Here is a 22,390-nt window from a genome sequence, read left to right on the forward strand (position 1 = left end):
TTGCTGAAGCCCTAGTAATAATAAATATAGTTGCAAGCAACAATGGGACGGAGTCCTCCTATATATCAAGGATATTGAAATAGTCCACCAGTTATAAGCTGGAAAGGTCAGCCATGGTCACACACTTTGACACTAAGTATAAAATTACACTTAATATGGATTCTTTATACCCTCCTGAGTAATTCTCGAATGCCAGGTTCGACATCACAACATCTAGTTCTTGTGTTATAAGGCAATTTGCATTGGGTATTGAAATTTGCACAGGGTATTGAACTGGAGCCAATGGAGGCGGTAAGTAAGAAAGTGTTGCTGGCTATAACCTGTATTAGCCCCTATTGATTGACACTTTATATGGATTCTTTATTTGCTAGTTAGTAATTCTTAATGACATGTTCCACTTCACAATGTCTCGTTTTTTTAATTAAAAGTCAGTTTGTGTAGGCCAAATTCAGGTGTAGAGTCTTGCACTGTATCCAGTGGTGGGTGGCTAAGTAAGTGCTGCTGGCTGAACCCTCTCTTTTCCATGAATTGACACTTTACATGGATCCTTTACATCCTATTCTCAAACAACCTGTAGTTTTTTTATAAGGTAATTTGCATAGCCTTATTTGGCTTGCAGTGTATTGAACTGAAGCCAATGTAGTGGGTGGCTAAGAAAATGCTGCTGGCTATACCCTCTGTGTCCCCCCATTAATCAAAACTATATTTAGATTCTTTATACTCTAGTGAGTCATTCTCAAATTCCACTTCTCAACTAATCATTTTTTTGTTATTAGGCTATTTTTATAGGCCAAATTCGGGTATAGAGTCTTGTACTGGAGCCAGTGGAGTAGGTAGCTATACCCTCTAATTTCCTCCATCACTTGACATTGTATGTATTCTTTATACCCTACTGAGTCATTCTCGAAAGCCATGTTCAACCTCACAATGTTTAGTTTTTCGGTAATGAGGCAATTTGCATAGCCACATTTGGCTTACAGTGTATTGAACTGGAGCCAATAGAGTGGGTGGCTAAGAAAGTGCTGTTGTTGTACTTTGAGATAGACGGCATAGAAGCTGGTCAATAGTGGAAGCACAGGAAAATAGTCAGGCAGGGGACATTCGTGTCTGTATGTGTATGGTCGTACAGACTTCTGACTCAACAGTAACACTCTAAGGCAGGGATGGGCAAGTTGGATGATGGTGTGGGCCACAGAATATATGTACTGGTCATCAGGGGGCCGCAGATTTATTTGGAACACACACACACGTCCATGTATTGTATGTAATTATTAACAAATTCATTAGAAGTACACTAGGTCTGATGCTAGTTAACGTATATCTGTGCAATTTTAAAATATTGATCAAAGTGCCATTTTCCCGATCTGCTCATCTTTCCAGAGAATCAGCGCATTTGCTGCCGTGTTATAAAACGTGTTAACCCTTTGAACACTATAGGTTTTTGGCTGTTTTCACAACTTAGTATTCTGTTATAGGTATTATCAAGTGTTTCATGGCTCAAACATCAGCACACTTTCAGCTACACCTAGAAAGACATAACTGCTTTTTAAGTCCCTGAAATTACTGCTTTATGTGTAAACATGCAAAGATTTCTTTCAAGTGTTACGAACCCTGTGGCACTAGGCATTTAGGGTGGATCGTGTAGAGACCCGTAACATAAATCTCATGCAAATTGTGTTAGTGTAAAGGAACATTGAGAACAAAAGACACAGACAACCAAAGCTTCCGTCAAACATAAAACATTCATTACAAACACACTGTAAACAGTTTGGGGAAAGGGGCTGAGCAGGACAAAAGAAGTGTCTGTCTATTAAAAGGATATATATGTAGAGTTTGTGTCTATATAATCGTTTGATAAAGCAAAAAGTGTCTCAAGGAGAAACAGCTGACTGGGTTTTAATACCTGGGATGTGTGATGTGATTGGGTAATGGATAAAAGGAAAAGTGACCAGTGTCTACTGATTGGTCCACCTCAGCAGTCAGAAGATGCCCAGATGACTGCCAGGTGGAACACACCAACGACAACAATCAGGAACATAAGGGACACCTGTGTTTAGGGCAGGAAGACATAAATGCACATACAGTTTACCTGCATGGCTGGTCTCAGACGATCTTGGAGGTGAAGATGCTGGATGTGGAGGCCCTGGGCTTGTGTGGTTATACGTTGTGTGGTTGTGAGGCCGGTTGGATGTACTGCCAAATTCTCTGAAACGCCTTTGGACACGGTTTATGGTAGAGAAATGAACATTAAATTCACGGGCAACAGCTCTGGTGGATATTCCTGCAGTCAGCATGCCAATTGCACGCTCCCTCAAAACTTGTGACATCTGTGGCATTCTGCTGTGTGATGGAACTGCACATTTTAAGATTGGCCTTTTATTGTGGCCAGCATAAGACCCACCTGTGCAATAATCATGCTGTCTAATCAGCTTCTTGATATGCCAAACCTGTGAGGTGGATGGATTATCTCGATTTAAACAGATTTGTGAACAATATTTGAGAGAAATAGGCCATTTGTGTATATAGAGAATGTCTTAGATCTTTGAGATCTGCTCATGATAAATAGGGGCAAAAACAAGTGTTGTGTTGATAATTTTAAGTTTATGTGTATTGTACAGTAATCAGCCATTGTTTTAGTCATATTGCATGATATCTCTTATTCCCGAAATCAATCTAAGGAGGAATGTATGAAACACCTGTATGCCAAAGGGCAAGTGAATCTGACTTACTTTGTAAAAGTAGAAATATTTAGTAGGTTTTGGCAAATTTTCAATGTCTAGAAAAATCCAAGAGTGCTGAATTTTGGGGTTCTTGAGGCTTTTTTCCTCATGAGAAATGAGGCATGTACACAAAGATAGCACTATAGGTCAAACAGGGTGAAATGCCATAATTTTGAAATTAGCAGTCAACTGCTGAAACCCTAATGAACCTGAACAAACAATTGGGTTTCACCCGTGAACTGCTGAAACCCTAATAAGCTATCTGGGCGATAGAAAGTTGAAAGTCACCTGCGACTGACTTCCATCCACCAAGGTTCAATGTCAATGTTTGTCTTGGTCGTTTCGAATTTAAAGTCCACACAATGCTGGTTAGCTGTAGAAATCAACATACTGCCTAAAGTTATGGTGAATTGTAAAATGTGTGAACATAAATCATACATACTACCAAACACTTTATTTTGTAAATATTTTTGTGCTGTGTTATTTTGAAAGAACGTTTTATACATATGGAGGTTCTAGAGACTATGCATAACCCGAACTAAGGAGGCCCAAATCTGGATTTTGTTTGCAACTTATCCATAAAATGCAACTCACAAATATGTAAGGCCGCTCACAAATGTAATGCAAATCACAAATCTATAAAAGGCAGATGACAAATGCTGTATGCTGTAACACTGACAAAAGCATGATTGAACATAAAAACGGTCTCAGCTATTTGCTAATAATCCTTTGTTTTTGTTAACGATTCATCATTTGTTTGGAGATTGAGATATATTTGTGAAACTATGCACATATATTTCTTGACAGGGATTTTTTTATTTGAGAGTTGATTTGTTTGTGACTCGCTGTATATATTTGTTCCTCGCTATATTTACAAGTTTACAACATATTGATAGAAATCAATCTCCATATCCCAATGCCACTAGTTATTTTGTCATGTGTTGTCTTTTCCTTGCTGTCCTTCAAATTACACTGTGAATAAACCCTTTTAAGGTGTTTATTTGGATATCAGTGTTGTTTGGATTTGCTAGCTACAACATTGAATCATCAATTAATGGTTAAAAATATTTTATTGTACGTAATGTTCATTCTGTGTAACCACTGCCCCGTAATGCTTACTTTTACATTTGTAATGCTTTCTGTTGATGAAAAAATTGCTAGTTTTACTGTATGTGGCACTGATTGCTCCTCAACTTGATTGAAAGCCTAGATCAAAAACAAGAACTTGTTAGGTATGCTTAGCTAAGGGCTTTTAGGCTATTGCTTGTGATGCAATCTCAGTCATTGGATTCATAGTTTCCAAGAAACTATTTCTTTGGGGATTTTGTCTTCTAAGGAGTTTTTATAATGTAAGGACAATTGCTGTAAAAACAGGATTGTTATGTGACTGTGAAGTGCGTGCATAAACTCTGCTTGGGGTTGCTATGGAGATACAATACTGTTTCAATGTCCTCATGTCTGCGTCTGACACATCATGCCTCATTAATGTGACCTTTAGCTTTGCCTTTGACTGCTTTCTTTCCATTAGTAGCCTCTTTGTAGGGGGACAAGCAGCACCCATAATCCCCATCCCTGGGCCCCTTCAAATTGCATATTCATCCTGAATAAGTATGCTTATAAGACCATGTCTTTTATTTGAAAACAAATTTATTGGTTTTAACTCCATTCTTTGTTACATCAGCCCTCCCCATCTCAGACAATGTTGACTCATGCACACCTGCCAAATAAGATACAAGTGTAATGGTGTATTCACCTTTCATGTCACGGAGTAGTTAACACACCTTTCATAATTTCTGTGTTAGATGGCTTCCTTTTAGCGGTCTACCATTTTTCCTGGTAGTTATTTTGGCTATTGGCATAATAACTGAGGGGTGCATCCTAGTGCATTCTGGTACATATTTTCAGTGTGCCTCTGAGACCGTAGAACAGGAGCTGAGGTACACAAAATGCACTTTGAGCTCTCCCTGACAGTTTGACCTCTCTGTGCCACTCCTGTCCATTAGCAAGTCGAGACGAGCTGCACATTCGCAAGATGAAGCTGGACTACCAGGAAGTGGGGGCGTGCACTCAAGAGGTGCAGGCATACTGGGACAGGAAGCTGAGTGTTTTGGGCAGAGCCAAGCTCCTGCTGGACAAGGAGGAGGTGTACAATGCAGTTTCTCAGGGTGAGGAGAACAACTAGAAAAGAGAGATATGAGTGTTACTAAGTGTGTCTCTGTCGGTATGGTTGCTTGTCTATACATATTACATGTGTGATACAATGTGCAGTCCGATGGACTAGTCATGGAGTAACATCTTAATAAGTCCTTTTCATTGATTAGTCCATGACTTCCTCTCTGTCTCCAGGGGTCCCCAAGGGCCGGCGTGGGGAGGTGTGGCTCCTCTTTTCCCAACAGCACCGCCTTAGACATCGCTTGCCCCCGGGCCGCCAAGCCCCAGACACCCCCTACCAAGACCTACTAAAGCAGCTCACCGCTCAACAGCACTCCATACTGGTTGACCTGGGTATGTACACAGACACACAAACACACTATTCTGTGTTGAAATATACACTGCTCAAAAAAATTAAGGGGACATATAATAATCACAGTATAACACCGAGTCAGTTAAACTTCAGGGATATCTATCTGTCCAGTTAGGAAGCAGAAGCGATTGTGAATCAACGTCACCAGTTTTCGTGCAAATAAAATTGACAACCGGTGCACTGGAGAGGCAAAAGCAACCCCCAAAAAGGAAATGGTTTTGCAGGTGGTTGCCACAAATTGTTGCTCTCTGCTTATCCTTCCTGCCTGATTCTTCTCTAGTTTTGCATTTTGCTAGTGTCCTTGTCCCTACTGGTAACATGAAACGGTACCTGTAGCCCATTCAGCTTGCACAGGCAGTCCAGCTCCTCCAGGATGGCACATCCTGTATGTGTCATTGTAAGAAGGTCTGCTGTGTCTCCCAGTACAGTCTCAAGAACATGGAGGAGATAACAGGAGACGGGCCGTTGCACAAGGAGAGCTGGACAGGGTCATAGAAGACCCAGCAGCATTGTTGCTTTCTATGAGGAGGAACAGGAGGAGCACTGCCAGAGCCCTAAAAAATGGCTACTGGTGTGCATGTTTCTGACCAAACTGACAGAAACAGACCCCATGAGGGTGGCATGAGAGCCCGGGGTCCTCTAGTGGCAACTGTGCTCACAGACCAGCATCATTGGCGACCTGTTCTCTTCACAGATGAGAGCAGGTTCACACTGAGCATGTGACAGACATGAAAGATTCTGGAGATGCCGTGGTGAATGTTATGCTGCCTGCAACATCATCCTGCAGTGATGGTCTGGGGAGGCATATCCTTGGTGGGTCACACAGTCCTCAATGTTCTAGCCAAAAGCCACAACACGCACAACCTTGAGGCGGATGGGCTACAACAGCAGAAGACCCCACCGGGTACCACTCATCTCCACTACAAATAGGAAAAAGAGGCTACAATTTGCACGAGCTCACCAAAATTGGACAGTTGAAGACTGGAAGAATGTTGCCTGGTCTGATGAGTCTCGATTTCTGTTGAGACATTCAGATGGTAGAGTCAGAATTTGGCGTAAACAAAATGAGAACATGGATCCATCATGCCTTGTTACCACTGTGCAGGCTGGTGGTGTAATGGTGTGGGGGATGTTTTCTTGGCACACTTTAGGCCCCTTAGTGCCAATTGGGCATCGTTTAAATGCCACGGCCTACCTGAGCATTGTTTCTGACCATGTCCATCCCTTTATGACCACCATGTACCCATCTTCTGATGGCTAATTCCGGTAGGATAATGCACCATGTCACAAAGCTTGAATCATTTCAAATTGGTTTCTTGAACATGACAATGAGTTCACTGTACTGAAATGGCCCCCACAGTCACCAGATCTCAACCCAATAGAGCATCTTTGGGATGTGGTGGAACGGGAGCTTCGTGCCCTGGATGTGCATCCCACAAATCTCCATCAACTGCAAGATGCTATCCTATCAATGTGGGCCAACATTTCTAAAGAATGCTTTCATCACCTTATTGAATCAATGCCACGTAGAATTAAGGCAGTTCTGAAGGCGAAAGGGGGTCAAACACAGTATTAGTATGGTGTTCCTAATAATCCTTTAGGTGAGTGTATTTAGGAAAACAGGCAAAATAATAAAACGTGTGTCATTGTCCTATTATTTCCGGACCTAACTGTATATGTCCACAAACAAGGCAATTTGGGTTACTAAGTCAAAAGAACAAAAAACGCATCATTGTCCCAATACTTTGGTAGCGTGTCATGCTCTAAATTAGTAACACACACATACCTTGGTGCTGCATAGATGTGGCCTTGTTGATTGGTGTGGCGACCCGCAGAAATATCTTCTGTCTCCAGGACACTTCACGGCGGGTGAGGGGGGCACTTACACTGTCACTGCTGCATCCAGATAGGGTCCTCTTCCTGCCATCCCCATTACTGAAGAACCAGGTTGGGTTGAAATAGGAAGAACTAAATTAGTATTCTAACCCTTACTAATTGGCATACACACGTAGGAAGGCAGACACACACTACACGTTATGTCCACACTGAAAAAAGGGAGAACCCTTATATAGCCTGCTTAACAAAAGAATAGTGTTTGGTTATAGCATCAATACAAAGCTAAAAAGGAGCACTTCACAAAACACAAACACTGACTGAAAACCAGTTCACACTAATACAGAATAATAAAGCAGAAATTAGTACAGTTTCTCCATAATTAGTACATAAGACCACAGAAAACATCGAGACACAGAGGCAGCAGCCATTGTTACACAGATGCTCAGATACGGGCCAACATTTCTAAAGAATGCTTTCATCACCTTGTTGAATCAATGCCACGTAGAATTAAGGCAGTTCTGAAGGCGAAAGGGGGTCAAACACAGTATTAGTATGGTGTTCCTAATAATCCTTTAGGTGAGTGTACATTTACACACATGCAGAGAATAATAAACATGTATTGATTTACAATTTCAATTGATTGGATAGGTCGGACGTTTCCCACCCACCAGTACTTCTCAGCTCAGCTGGGTGCAGGGCAGCTGTCTCTTTACAACCTTCTCAAGGCCTACTCTCTGCTGGACACAGAGGTGGGTTATTGCCAGGGCATCAGCTTTGTGGCAGGCATCCTGCTTTTGCACATGAGTGAGGACCAGGCCTTCGACATGCTCAAGTTCCTCATGTACGACCTGGGCTTCCGAAGACAATACAGGCCTGACATGACCTCTCTACAGGTAGGATGGATGGAGTGATGGAGGAATTGATGGATAGGCATTATTTCTCATTCAGAAGAGATTCTTTGCAATTTATATAAAAAATAAAATACTTAAGTATTCACTATCTTGCCCTATAATTTAATGGCATGTGGTATGCATCCATTTATTCCTGAACAATGCCGCATTGGTTGAGTTAGGCTTTCATACCTGATCAGCACCCACAATATGGTTATTTTTTTATTCTAATGTTGCTAAACAAAGTAATGTAAAAACCATCCCTCTGATTTGTATTGAAAAATTAGCCAGATTTTTTATGTTATTGCAGTTCTGTGTCATAACACAATAAAATCCTGGCACAAATGCTGACGCTTGTGTTAGTGATTTATTAGCCAGTCATGTCAGGGCTTATTCCACTATTTTCATTCTCCTTCACGAAGTGAAAACTTACAATGTTTAACCCAACCTTTCTGACTCCAGATAGCTAAGGCAACAGTGGGTGGGAGTAGTCCTTTCTCCTTAAATCGTTCTAGTGAAAACGTTCTCACCTGTGAAGTAAAACAAAGTTTATGGTTCACTGTAGAATACTAATTGTCCACACCCCTTATACAAACCTAATACTACTTATTGCTCTTAACCCAGTCTGTGTTGCTTTACTAGCTTATCTGTGTAGCCTGTTCTGACTGAAGATTGCCTAGACAGGCGTGGTAAAGTTTAATCTACCCAGTTACTAAGGCCTGGGTGGTACCCAGCCACTGCTAAGGACTTTAATAGCTTTGGTATGGGGCTGCTAAAGCCAACCTAAGGTTCACACAGGTAGAAGTAATTTTTGCCTTGTTTCTTTATTTTAATTATGTTTTGGTGCTAGTTGTGTTGCTAAACTGGTCTTCGTCATTTGTTATTCTATACTCTAAGCAGCCGTGAGTGTGAGGTAAGGTGTGTGCCTGTTTACTTTTAAGAGGTGCTATCACTGCTATCTTGTTAGCTTGGTATGCAACCTCTAACTGTTCTGTTTTTAGGAGTACTGTGAGTCCTATCAGGTAGACCTATGCAATCTGTTGTTGTGATACAACTTTTAGCTAGATTCTGTCTGTATGCCTCTTTTTTTGTGACACATTTTTATCAATCATATCAATCTATCCAGTTAGGAAGTGTGATTGTGAATCAGTGTTACCTGATTTGGTGCAAATGAAAGTGATAACAGTTGAACTGAAGAGGCAACAGCAAGACATGTTTTACTTTAAAGGGACATTTTAAGGAGCAGGGCAGTCTCAATCCTTTCATATTTCAAAGATTTATTTTTAAACAGTACATGGAAATTAATTTATAGTAGAAATATAACAATTCACAGAAGTTAAAGAGTACATCAGTTTGCGGTAGGTCAACCAATACAAATCCAGCATATGAATCATTTGCATTGTTCAGTAATTTCCTTTACTTCTTTTATTTCCCCATTCATCAAACTAGCTCTAAAATGTTTATTGAAATGATGCCTCTCCTTCAGTAACCTGTTGAATTCAGGCATTAATTATAGCTTCCAAGTCAAAAGTGCACATAGAGCACTGCTGCCTGTGGGAGTTGTTTAAGCCAGTTGTTCTCAAATGTCTGTTGTTGAGGCCTGAAATTAGCTCACCTCAATCAGTTAGTGGCTTAACAATTAGTAGACAAGTTGATTCAGATGTGCTATTTTTGGATGACATTTAACAGATTGGACAACTGCGGGTCCATAGGACAGGTTTGAGAACTACTTGTTTAGGGTCCAATAGTTGATTGCTGTTATACGAGAATGCTTTTAGATTTTAACCACTAGGCTACTGTGCCAGGTTTAAGATATGAATCACTTTGAAAAAAAAAAAGATATATATAATAAACTCTGAAAATGAAAAAGTAATATTTTGAAAACATTGTCCAGTTAAATGCCATTATAAGTTACTCATTATGGCATTTCATCGTGTTGGATTTGTTGCACACTAATAAGGAATAGAATAATATTTTAAGATGTGTTTTACAACCGTTGATTATCACACATTTTGACACCCTGTATCTAAATGTTGGAATTAACTCAATTGCAGAAATGGATTAGTCTAGTCTGTGTGTATTATTATACACTGCTTTAAAAAATTAAGGGAATACCTAAATCACAAATCAGGTCTCGATTAACAAAATATATTAAAGATCAAAATTTTTACTGTAAATTGTGTAATTCCTTGAGAACAAAATTATGTAACAATGGTTAGTGGAAACCAAAATCATCAACTGATTGAGGGCTTGATTCAAACTCACACCAAAAATCAAAGTAAACAATTGAAATCTCAGGCTGCTTGATGAGATGGTGGATGATGTCCTGGGGGATCTCCTCCCAGACCTGGATCAGGGCATCAGTGAGCTCCTGGACAGTCTGTGGCGCTACTTGGCAGCATCAGATGCACTGATACATAACATCCCAGAGGTCCTCAATTGGATTCAGGTCTGGCATTGTCCTACACCAGGAGGAACCCAGGGCCCACTGTCCCAGTGTAAAGTCTGACGATGGGTCTGAGGATTTCATCCCGGTACCTAACAGCAGTCAGGGTACCATTGGATAGCACGTGGAGGTCTGTGCAACACCCCAGAATCTTTCATGTCTATCACGTGTGAACCTGCTCTTGTCTGTAAAGAGAACGGGCCGCCAATGGCGGGCCTGCCAAATCTGGTGTTCTTTGGCAAATGCCAGTCGAGCTACACAGTGCTGTGAGCACAGGTCCCACAAGAGGACATGGGCCCTCATGCCACCTTCAAACCTTCTTGCGATGGCACGTATGGATGTGCCATCCTGGAGGAGCTGGACTACCTGTGCAACCTGAATGGGCTGCAGGTACCGTCTCATGGTACCAGTAGCGACAAGGACTAGAGAAGAATTAGTCAGGAATGGTAAGGAGAGAGCAATTGTCTGTGGACATCACCTGCAAAACCATTCTGTTTTTGGGGGTCGTTTTGCCATTGCCTCTCCAGTGCACCTGTTGTCACTTTTATTTGCACGAAAACAGGTGACATTGATTCACAATCGCTTATGCTTCCTAACTGGACAGATAGGAAGCATAAGCGATTATCCCTGAAGTTTAACTGACTTGGTGTTATACTGTGATTGTGTTCCCTTAATTTTTTTGAGCAGTGTATATAAATATTTTAATTCATGATTTAGTTGAGAAATGCAGTAAGTGGGAAAGATAGGAGAGAGTGTACCAAATAAGCATTAGGCCTGTCTCAGAAGTACAGTACAGGTACACTAGAGGCAGCGAATTATGACTGCCCAATGCCATCTTAAGTATGTGCTGAATAGGATGTAGTAGGATTAATACACAGTATAGTGTTTTAGTAAGTAACAGGCAAGACAGATTTCAGACACCCTCTGGCTGTTGATTAATTGTTAAATCCAGGTTGAATAAAAACATTGATACAGTCTCATCTGGTTGTGTCCTCTTGATCAGCCAGATGTACCTGTTTTCCAGCTGCTGGATGTTAACTACAGATCTGTTCTGACCTGTCTGCATGTGTGAACTGTTTTTGTTTGTATCTCAGATTCAGATGTACCAGTTATCCAGGCTGCTGCATGATTACCACAGGGAACTGTACAACCACCTGGAAGAACATGAGATCTGCCCCAGCCTCTACGCAGCCCCATGGTTCCTCACACTTTTTGCCTCCCAGTTCCCACTAGGATATGTGGCACGGATATTTGGTAACCAAAACCACTTGTGTTTGCCTAGTTTAGCATTCTATGTGTTATTTTTGTTTATTTAGCTAGTCTTATCCAGGTCAGGATTCAGTACCAAAGAGACATACTTCCTACTGTATTATCCATTGTTGAACTTGGCAAGTATGTGCAGATTCATTGTGATTTTTCATAATTACATTTTAATGTTTTAGAAGGTTTGACTGGACTTCCTCTATGTGTAAACCTGTCAATTACACTTATTTTACATACTTGTCATCTGTATACCTACCGTTCGTTCTCTCTGTCTTCTGCCATAGATATTCTGTTTGTTCAGGGGAATGAAGTGATCTTCAAGGTGGCTCTGTGTCTACTGAGCAGTCACGAAGGTGAGATAGTGGAGTGTGATAGCTTCGAGGCCATTGTGGACTACTTGAAAACTACAATTCCAAACCTTACCCCAACCCAAATGGAGGAAACCATCTCAAAGGTACAGATTTGGTGTGAACATGAAAACAGAACATTTAAAATTGGGGATAAATAGGGAATAGGCTGTCATTTGTGTCAGACCTGGCTAGTCTGTCAGTGTTGTTGAATTCAGTCAAAAACTGCTTTAATTCTCAGGTACAGTTCTCCTGGTTCAGTGCAATTTTCTCAATGGGAATTGTCCTTTGTGGCGCTAAAGACCATAACTTCAGATTTATTTTAAAGCATAATAAGTGTATAGAAAGTGACTATTAATCCATCCATTCCAAATGGTTTGTCCATTAAAATAACATAAAAGTTATCAGAAATGCGAGTGGGAAGCCCCAGTGCACAAGCATATCGTTCATGCGGTTTATTTCCCATTTAAGCAAGCATACAATAGCGTTTGCAGCCTCTCTTTCCCTGGTAGAAAACAACAGCCTTTCCCAGTGCCTCCCGGTCCTAAGTGTAACCACCATTATATACATACATATACAAACAGGTGCTCAGTACTATCAAAATAAAAGTCCCAAAAAGATTCTCAAATTAACTAAAATAATAACATTAACATTCTCTATCTACATCAATAAAATAATCATGCAAATTATTTAAAGTGAAACTAAATAAAGTAATTTAATTATTAACTTAATTACAAAACAAGGAAATAGCTCCAACAGTCAGTGACCTCAGAATTACAGGCTTAGTATGTAGTGTAGACACAAACAATACATCACAATGAAACTGGAAAAACAAACAAGTCACAGGTGTAAACAATAATAAAGAAGGACAAGCTACATTCAAGAACAAAAGATAAAAACCAAACAGAACAGGCTATATTCAAGGACAATGGCAAAAACTAAATGGAACAAAACAGAACCTCACAAATATTGCAAATTTTCTGTATATTCATGGAATAAATAGTTATATAAAATGACCAGAAGCTTAGCAAAAAAAATGCCACAAAAATGCCACAAACAATGAATATGATGTGTTTTTTGCTTGGAATAAGTACCAAAAAAAATCTGCCAGTGGAATAAGTGAATTAGTAAGATATCGAAGACTCATTGTCTAAAAACAAATCCCAATATCTCACTGATATGTTACTTGTTAGATGATTGTCTCACATTACATGTAATGAGATATTTTGACTAGAAATCATTGGTATGATTAAGATTTTTTTGCAGTAGACAATTAAATATTACATGGCCTACAATAAGGTTGATTATTACAGCAATATATTTGTACATTGTTTTAGACTCTTAACAATTGCAAGATGAAGATGGTGACCAAAACACTGTAAGCGTGTCCAGTCATTCAGCTGAAGTGTAAGGATGTTGTTCGTGGTGTTATCCATGGTGACACAGACTAGGATGACGTTCATGGTGTTATCCGTGGTGACACGCAGTCCCCACGTCTCGAGCTTCCCTGAGACCTCTGGCTATCATTTCTTCCATGTGGTCTTCTGGGAAATAGCCTGTCTGTAAACACCAACTGCACTGTGTCCAGTCTCGGATGAAGTGTGTCGTTCAGCTCGTCCACATATCTGTTGTTGTACTGTAGTACAACCCTGTTTCCAAAAAAGTTGCATAAAATGCTAATAAAAACAGAATGTAATGATGTGCAAATCATTTATCCCTATACTTATTTGAAAATAGTACCAAGACAACATATCTAATGTTTTTTGATATTTTATTGCTTTTGGAAATATACATGCCCATTTTGAATTTGATGCCAGCAACACATTTCAAAAATGTTAGGACAGCTTTGAAAGTGAAATGTATTCCCATTTTGCTTGATATAGTATTTCAGCTACTCAACAGTTCGGGATCTGGATGTTAAGGCCGGGTGTCTCTGTAAAGCACTTTGTGACAACTGCTGTTGTAAAAAGGGCTTTATAAATAAATTTGATTGATTGATTGATGTTGTGTATTTCTGTTGCATGATAGACTTTTAGCTTGCATTTGTGAATGCATCGACGTACTGTGTTCACAGACAATCATTTTCGGACGTGTTCCTGACCTAATGCAGTTACTTCCACCAGAAAATATTCTGTTTTTAATGCAGTGCCGCCTGAGGGCCCGAAGATCACGGCCATCCTATACTGGTTTTTGGCCTTGTCCCTCACATACAGAGCTTTCTCCAGATTCTCTTTTAATTATATTATATACCGTAGATAATGAGATCGCCAAACTCTTTGCAAATTTACCTTGAGAAATGTTTTTCTGAAATGTTTGAACTATTTACTCACGCAGTCTTTAACAGAGGTGAATACCTCACCATCCTCACTTCTGACAGACCCATCCTCTCTGGAATGATCTTTTTATACCCAATTACTGACCTGTTCCCAATTTAACTAATTAGTTGTGCAACATTCCTCCAGGTTTAGTTTTTTTTAGCATTACACAACTTTTCCCATCTTTTGTTGACTCTGTCACAACTTATTTGAAATGTGCTGCATTTCAAAGTGGGCATTTATCAAATTCAAAGTGGGCATTTATTTTTCAAGGAGCAATAAAATATCTCAGTTTCAACATTTGATATGTTGTCTTTGTGCTATTTTCCATTGAATATAGGGATGAAATGATTTGTACAACATTGCGTGAAATAAGAATAAAAATAGAATGCTGTGTCCCAACTTTTTTGGAAACAGGGTTGTACAATACCTTGTGTATTTCATCCTCCACTTTGGCCAGACACTCTTGATGTAAGTGAGGAGCATGACTTGAGTGAAGTGTTTTCAGCTTGGCATTATGTTCCTTGGGTCATGTGTTAGCACTAACTCACAAAACCCCCATTTCTCTACCATGTAAATTGGGGCCATGTCTTTGCAGATGTAAATTGCAATAGCACTCCTTCCATCTTGCAACTTTCTCAGTCTGGGGTTTGTTTTGAGCACTCAACTGTTTTTTTGTGGTTCTCATCCGTGACTCTCTCTGTACTGTTTAGAATGATTCTTACACGGTTGGCAAAAGAGGTTAGTGGTATTTGAGTGTGTGGTAGTGATTGGTCTGCAGCATATTTCGCAAAGTACAATTTTCTGGTCCAGGACAGACTTTTCGTACGCAAACTATCTTCATGCAACAGAAGTAGCCCCTCTTTTAGGTACAAGCTCCTCATTTTGTCTTGGCTGCTCTGAGTCCTCCTGTTCAGATTTACCCTGTTCTGTGTCAACTTCACTCTCCATGTTTGTTTGTCTGATACCAAATTTCTTGCCTGCATCCAAGCACTTGTGGAAGAACATAAAGCGTCATCCAAATTATGAAAAATAATGCCGTAAAGAGTGGGATTTGTGACACACTAAACACAACATAATAAACGAAAAACCCCATTCATTCCCCATTGTCCTCCATTCATTCCCCATTGACTTCAATGTGTTCTCCATTGACTCCCATTGAATCACCATTGTCTCCCATTAATTCCAGATTGATCTCCATCCATTCCCCATTGACTTCTATTGTGTTCCCCATAGACTCCCATTGAATCACCATTGCTCTCCATTCATTCCCCACAGACCCCAATTCCCCATTGCCCCCCATTCATTCCCCATTTAATGCTATGCGTTCCCCATAGACATCCATTGAATCACCTTTGACTCCCATTCATTCCCCATTGACTTTGATGCGTTTACAATAGACTCCCATTGAATCACCATTGACTCCCATTCATTTTCCATTGCCCCACATTCATTCTCCATAGACTCGCATTCATTCCCCATTGTCTTCCATTCATTTCCTACAGAGACCCATGCATTTGTTGATTATAGCACCACCATCAGGCCAATCAGCTTGAAACTTTGTGGAGGCATTCCTGCCATAGGCCTGAACCCAAATACTAAGGTTGGTTGCAGTAGGCCTCACCATCTTGCATTAATGAGCATTTGAATTGAGACCTCACCCACAGGAATTTTGAATGGCTCATATCAGCCATTCTGTAAAAGATATCAACAATCCTTATACTGTATCTTTAGATACTTGTCCCAAGATGCTATAAACCGAGCAGCATAAAGATTGGTGCAGCTCTAGTTGAAGATAACTTTTTATTGTTTTAAACAAAATTAAAAATGGTGGACTTCAAAATGGTGGATTTCAGATTTCTAGGTCATATGGGGTGGATTGCCAGAGGGGCTTTTTAATATATTTCCAATTCTAACTAATTTCATCTATGTTTTCTAGGAAAACAAGGTCATTTTGAAGTGACCCCAAACTTGTGAATAGTAGTGTAAAGGTTTTCAACATTTTAGGATTTTCAGCATATTTGCCCTATATCCTTTACCATTACCAGTGTGCCCCATTTTACTTGATTGTTTTTTTTTGTCGAAATGTCTAATTAATTTGACATCACAGCCTATACCATGAAGAAAAGGAACGGAAAATTCTATGTTGCCTGGTCTACTATTGGGATGCAGACAATGTTTAGTTTTGAGCACTGACCCTATGTTAAGATGGTCCCCCTTATTAAGAAACTTAACCACAAACTCCATGCATTGGATATGAAAAGTCTACACATTGTTAAAATTGTTAAAATGCAATTTTTTTTGTGATGTAAAAGAATGAGACTAAGATAAATCATGTCAGAACTTTTTCCACTTTTAATTTGACCTATAATGTGCACAATTCAATTGAAGAACTGAAATATTCGAGGGGGAAAAATGAAAAATAAAAACCTTACAATAACCTGGTTGCATAAGTGTGCACACCCTCTTATAACTGGGGATGTGGCTGTGTTCAGAATTAACCAATCACATTCAAACTCATGTTAAATAGAAGTCATTACACACCTGCCATCATTTAAAGTGACTCTGATTAATCACAAATAAAGTTCAGCTGTTCTAGTAGGATTTTCCTGACATTTTCTTAGTTGCATCTCAGAACAAAAGCCATGGTCCGCAGAGAGCTTCCAAAGCATCAGAGGGATCTCATTGTTGAAAGATATCAGTCAGGAGATGGGTACAAAATAATTTCAAAAGCATTAGATATACCATGGAACACAGTGAAGAGCCATCATCAAGTGGAGAAAATATGGCACAACAGAGACATTACCAAGAACTGGACATCCCTCCAAAATGTATGAAAAGACAAGATAAAAACTGGTCAGGGAGACTTCCAAGAGGCCTGCAGCAACATTAAAGGAACTGCAAGAATTTCTGGCAAGTACTGGCTGTGTGCAACAATCTCCCGTATTCTTCATATGAATGGGCTATGGGGTAGGGTGGCAAGACTGAAGCCTTTTCTTACAAAGACAAATATCAAAGCCCAGCTGAAGTTTGCAAAAACAAACATCAAGTCGCCCAAAAGCACATTGATAAATGTGTTATGGTCTGATGAAACCAAGGTTGAACATTTTGGCCATAACTCCAAAAGGTATGTTTGGTGCAAAAACAACACTGCACATCACCCAAAGAACACCATACCCACAGTGAAGCATGGTGGTGGAAGCATCATGCTTTGGGTCTGTTTTTTTCATCTGGAACCGGGGACCTTAGTCAGGGTGGAGGGAATTATGAACCGTTCCAAATACCAGGCAATTTTGGCACAAAAACTTTAGGCGTTCATTAGAAAGCTGAAAATGAAGAGGAAGTTCACCTTTCAGAACGACAACGACCCAAATCCACAACAGCATGGCTACACCAGAAAAAGATTAATGTTTTGGAATGGCCCAGCCAGAGCCCAGACTTGAATCCAATTGAACATCTGTGGGGTGATCTGAAGAGGGCTGTGCACAGGAGATGTCCTTGCAATCTGACAGATTTAGAGCGCTTTTGCAAAGAAGAGTGGGCAAATATTGCCATGTCAAGATGTGCCATGCTAATAGACTCCTACCCAAAAAGACTGAGTGCTGTAATAAAATCAAAAGGTGCTTCCACAAAGTATTAGTTTAAGGGTGTGCACACTTATGCAACTAGGTTAGAGTATTTTTTCCCCCTCAAAGATTTCAGTTTGTTTTTCAATTGAATTGTTCACGTTATACAGTGGGGAGAACAAGTATTTGATACACTGCCGATTTTGCAGGTTTTCCCACTTACAAAGCATGTAGAAATCTGTAATTGTTATCAAAGGTACTCTTCAAATGTGAGTGACAGAATCTAAAACAAAAATCCAGAAAATCACATTGTATGATTTTTAAGTAATACATTTGCATTTTATTGCATGACGTAAGTATTTGATACATCAGAAAAGCAGATATTTGGTACAGAAACCTTTGTTTGCAATTACAGAGATCATACGTTTCATATAGTTCTTGACCAGGTTTGCACACACTACAGCAGGGATTTTGGCCCACTCCTCCATACAGACCTTCTCCAGATCCGCCTGTCGCTGGGCAATACAGACTTTCAGCTCCCTCCAAAGATTTTCTATTGGGTTCAGGTCTGGAGACTGGTTAGGCCACTCCAGGACCTTGAGATGCTTCTTACGGAGCCACTCCTTAGTTGCCCTGGCTGTGTGTTTCGGGTCGTTGTCATGCTGGAAGACCCAGCCACAACCCATCTTCAATGCTCTTACTGAGGGAAGGCGCTTGTTGGCCAAGATCTCGCGATACATGACCCCATCCATCCTCCCCTCAATACGGTCCAGTCGTCCTGTCCCCTTTGCAGAAAAGCATCCCAAAAGAATGATGTTTCCACCTCCATGCTTCACGGTTAGGATTATGTTCTTGGGGTTGTACTCATCCTTCTTCCTCCAAACACAGCGAGTGGAGTTTAGACCAAAAAGCTATTTTTGTCACATCAGACCACATGACCTTCTCCCATTCCTCCTCTGGATCATCGGCAAACTTCAGACGGGCCTGGACATGCACTGGCTTGAGCAGGGGGACCTTGCGTGGGCTGCAGGATTTTAATCCATGACGGCGTAGTGTGTTACTAATGATTTTCTTTGAGACTGTGGTCCCAGCTCTCTTCAGGTCATTGACCAGGTCCTGCCGTGTAGTTCTGGGCTGATCCCTCACCTTCCTCATGATCATTGATGCCCCACAAGGTGAGATCTTGCATGGAGCCCCAGACTGAGGGAGATTGACCGTCATCTTGAACTTATTCCATTTTCTCCAAAAGTGATTGAAAGTCACCGGCCTCTTTATTGCATTGTGTGAGGCTTTATAATGGCTGTTTATAATTTTGTTGACACACAGAGCCATGTACAACAAAAATGGTGATGTTAATTTTTGAATCAACTCCAGTGGTTTGAAATACGTTTCCAGTTGGTCCAACATCTCAGAGAGCATTGCCTTTACAAGCCACAATATTTGTAACCATTTTCGGATTAAATTGAGGCTTTTTTTTTTGCTGCTGCTAGGTGTTTGAGCAATATGGTTTGAGTTAGAATTACAGTCCCTTGCAGAAGTATTCAAACCCATGTCCAATTTGAAAACACTATATTTTGAGTTTCGGTATTTTAAAATATTGGAACTCAAAATCAATGATTGTATGGTTTGATTTTGGAGAATGTTTGAGAAAAAATAAATATATTCAGCCCCTCCCAAGAGCAACATGTTCTTGTGCAGTATTTCAATGTAATTTACTCCCACCACCACATGTTGCCACCACCACATTTCACTGTAGGGATGGTGTGTGTTGAGGATGGCATGCTTTGAGGCTGCGTTTGGTTTGCAACACATACTGTGCTTTGAGTTTTAGCCAAAAAGTCCTGTCTTGCAACTGGGTCTCCCTCAAGCTTTCAGATGGTACATTTAGAAGTAGTTTACTTTTTAGTAGTTACTTTCTTGCCACCCAACACAGGTTAGTTTTCACCAATGGTTGACAGGTGAAGGCCAATGGTAAGGTCTTCATTAGGGCAATCTTTTTTATCTCTGCCAAATGGGAGCTTCCTTATCACAGGGGTTGAATACATCTGCAAGAAACATACTTAAACATTTTTAAATGTATATTTAACAAAATAAAGTCAAGGTCACCAATAATACATTTCAAATATAGTTGCATAGCAGCAATGGACGGGGTCCTCCAATATGATGAGTATAGGAAAATGGTCTGGTAGGGTACACTCCCACTGTAAATCTTTATAGTCATATAGACTTCTGACTCAACAGTCCACTGTCTAAGATGTGTGTGCCTGTGTATGTGTCAAAGACAAAGACAACATAGAAGCATATTGAGTATATACAAAGTAGTGCCATAGAGTGTCAGTATGGTAAGTTTAAGAAAATATTCAGATAAGGGACATTTGTGTCCATATGTATGTGATCACATAGACCTCTGAGCCAACAGATTACTGCCTAAGACAATAGACAGGCAAGCATTGAGAGTGAAAGAGGCAGTGCTTTGTGTCTATGGGTTGTTGTTGCAAGTGTATGTATGCAAGGAAATTGTATTTTGAGATAGATAACAGAATGAGACTGTGTCAGATGTACATTGAGGGCAAGATGTTTTTGTAAAACATTGTACTACTGACAGCGTGGATGTCATTGTTCAACATATTCTTCCGGTTCACACTATATGGGGAATAGATGTATGAGCCAAAGGACAATGAGCGTACAGGGAAGCAGATATTTATTAAACAATTAAATAATAAAAACAAAAGGAAGGAGAACTGTTCAAAAAAGAGTAGAAATATGTGTTTGAAACAAAATAAAGACAACCGGAAGTAGAACACAGTAGAAACTGTATGAAAAAAAAATATATGGATGAAACAAAATAAAAACATAGAGAACTTTTTCAAAAAACAAACGGAATAGTGTAAGGAGCGAATTGGAGTAGAGAAGTAAGGGTGAAAAACAACAGGAAGAATAAACAGGGCATTTGCAGAGTTCCCCAAAATGGTGAAGTGGATGTAAGTAATTAAGCAAAAGTAAGATGTTGGCAAACAAACAATATAAAAAGGCAATTTGAAAATAGAGCAGTACTTTTCCTGAAGGAAATGTGGTGTGCTTGCTAGCTGTTTAAAAAGTATGTATGGTTCAAAATAGTGTTTACCTATTGAAAGTTTAAAGGTTCAAAATATACTGTTGGTGAAGGTAATTAGCATACAAGACAGTTAAAGTTCATAATAGGGTTACCAATGACAGGTCTTGTGTCTGTAGCTCAAACCAGAGGTGGGACCAAGTCATTGTTTTGAAGTCACAAGTCACATTTGGCTGCAACAATAAGACTTCAGATTTTCATGTCTGCAGAGTGTCTATAGTTTTAGTTTATTGTGTAGGTAAAAACTATGTGGGGGAGATTATAAGGAAACATTTCTATTTCAATAATAGACCTATTTAAATAATAGAAATGTTCATCAGTCATTTTTTGACGTAGCAAATAGTTTAATTATCAGGCCTGTTCAGAAGTATGGCCTAGAGTCTGAAAATATTCTGGCAAGTAAATCTGATGTACGGTTCAGAAGAAAGAGTTTTAAAGGCATTTATTAGCATTTGCATTAGCTTGTGTTGAAAATTGATAGAATTCTGTCAGCTGCCATTTGCCATCTTTTGAGATATCAACAAACAAATGCACATTGTCTTATAAGGGGGTGGTATTTGGATGCACAATGAATATGAAGTGCATAGGTTATTGTTCCAATATATACATATATTGTAATCAGCCATTTTGTCTGACATTTTGCATGTTATCTCTTATTCCTGAAAAGATTTTAGGGTGGCATCTATAAGACACTTCTATGCCAAAGGACAAGTCAATTGGATTTACGGTTAATGAGAAGAAGATTTTTGTAGTTTTGGACAAATTTTCATTATAAAGATAAATCCATCATGGAGGACTTTATGGGTTCTTGAGGTTTTTTAAATTCATTATGACAAATAAGTTAGGTACAAAAAAATAAATCAGCACTGCAGGTCAAACGGGGTGGAAAGGGCATCACTTTGAAATGTGCAAATTTTATTGTGTACTGTAGCGCCCCTGGTGGCGGAATTGGGGCAGGGGTCTGTATGGTTTTTACATGTGAACTATTTTAACAGTATGCAAGTTTATAGCATTTTTTACCATGGACTTTTTATCATTTTAGGTGGCAAAAAGAATAATACTAACAATAACAATAGGTTTTCTCCTACCAGAGAAAACCTAATTAAATAATACATTTGAGTGTCAATTTCTTTGCCGGATTGCGTAAGCGGAGCCGGCTAAGAAGAGCGAATGTCTCTCACTGAGTGACTGACTGACTACCCCTTGTTAAATAGTGGTTAGAGAAGAAGACTTGCGAATTACAGGTCCCGAGTTCGTATCTCCTCACAGGCAAAGCAAAGTACGCATTATGAATTATTCCGTATAGACGAAAATATAGTACGCCTGAAATAAAACAGTTTACGGTTTCTGGTGGATTTTCGAAGTACGCAT

At 39.7% G+C, this 22,390-nt stretch overlaps 1 protein-coding gene across 2 annotated transcripts in view; it reads left to right on the top strand.

Moving 5' to 3' along the window:
- The window catches only part of tbc1d4 (TBC1 domain family, member 4), a 153,237-nt gene that overhangs the window by 126,178 nt on the left and 4,669 nt on the right, over nucleotides 1–22,390 (top strand). For both annotated transcript variants that reach the window (XM_013132835.4, XM_013132836.4), the window contains 5 exons: nucleotides 4,724–4,885; nucleotides 5,067–5,225; nucleotides 7,729–7,973; nucleotides 11,511–11,670; nucleotides 11,964–12,133. In XM_013132835.4, coding sequence (XP_012988289.2) covers nucleotides 4,724–4,885; nucleotides 5,067–5,225; nucleotides 7,729–7,973; nucleotides 11,511–11,670; nucleotides 11,964–12,133 — 896 coding nt within the window. The remainder of the gene's footprint in view (nucleotides 1–4,723; nucleotides 4,886–5,066; nucleotides 5,226–7,728; nucleotides 7,974–11,510; nucleotides 11,671–11,963; nucleotides 12,134–22,390) is intronic.

Source organism: Esox lucius, chromosome 16 (genome assembly GCF_011004845.1).
Source record: "Esox lucius isolate fEsoLuc1 chromosome 16, fEsoLuc1.pri, whole genome shotgun sequence".
Lineage (NCBI taxonomy): Eukaryota > Metazoa > Chordata > Actinopteri > Esociformes > Esocidae > Esox > Esox lucius.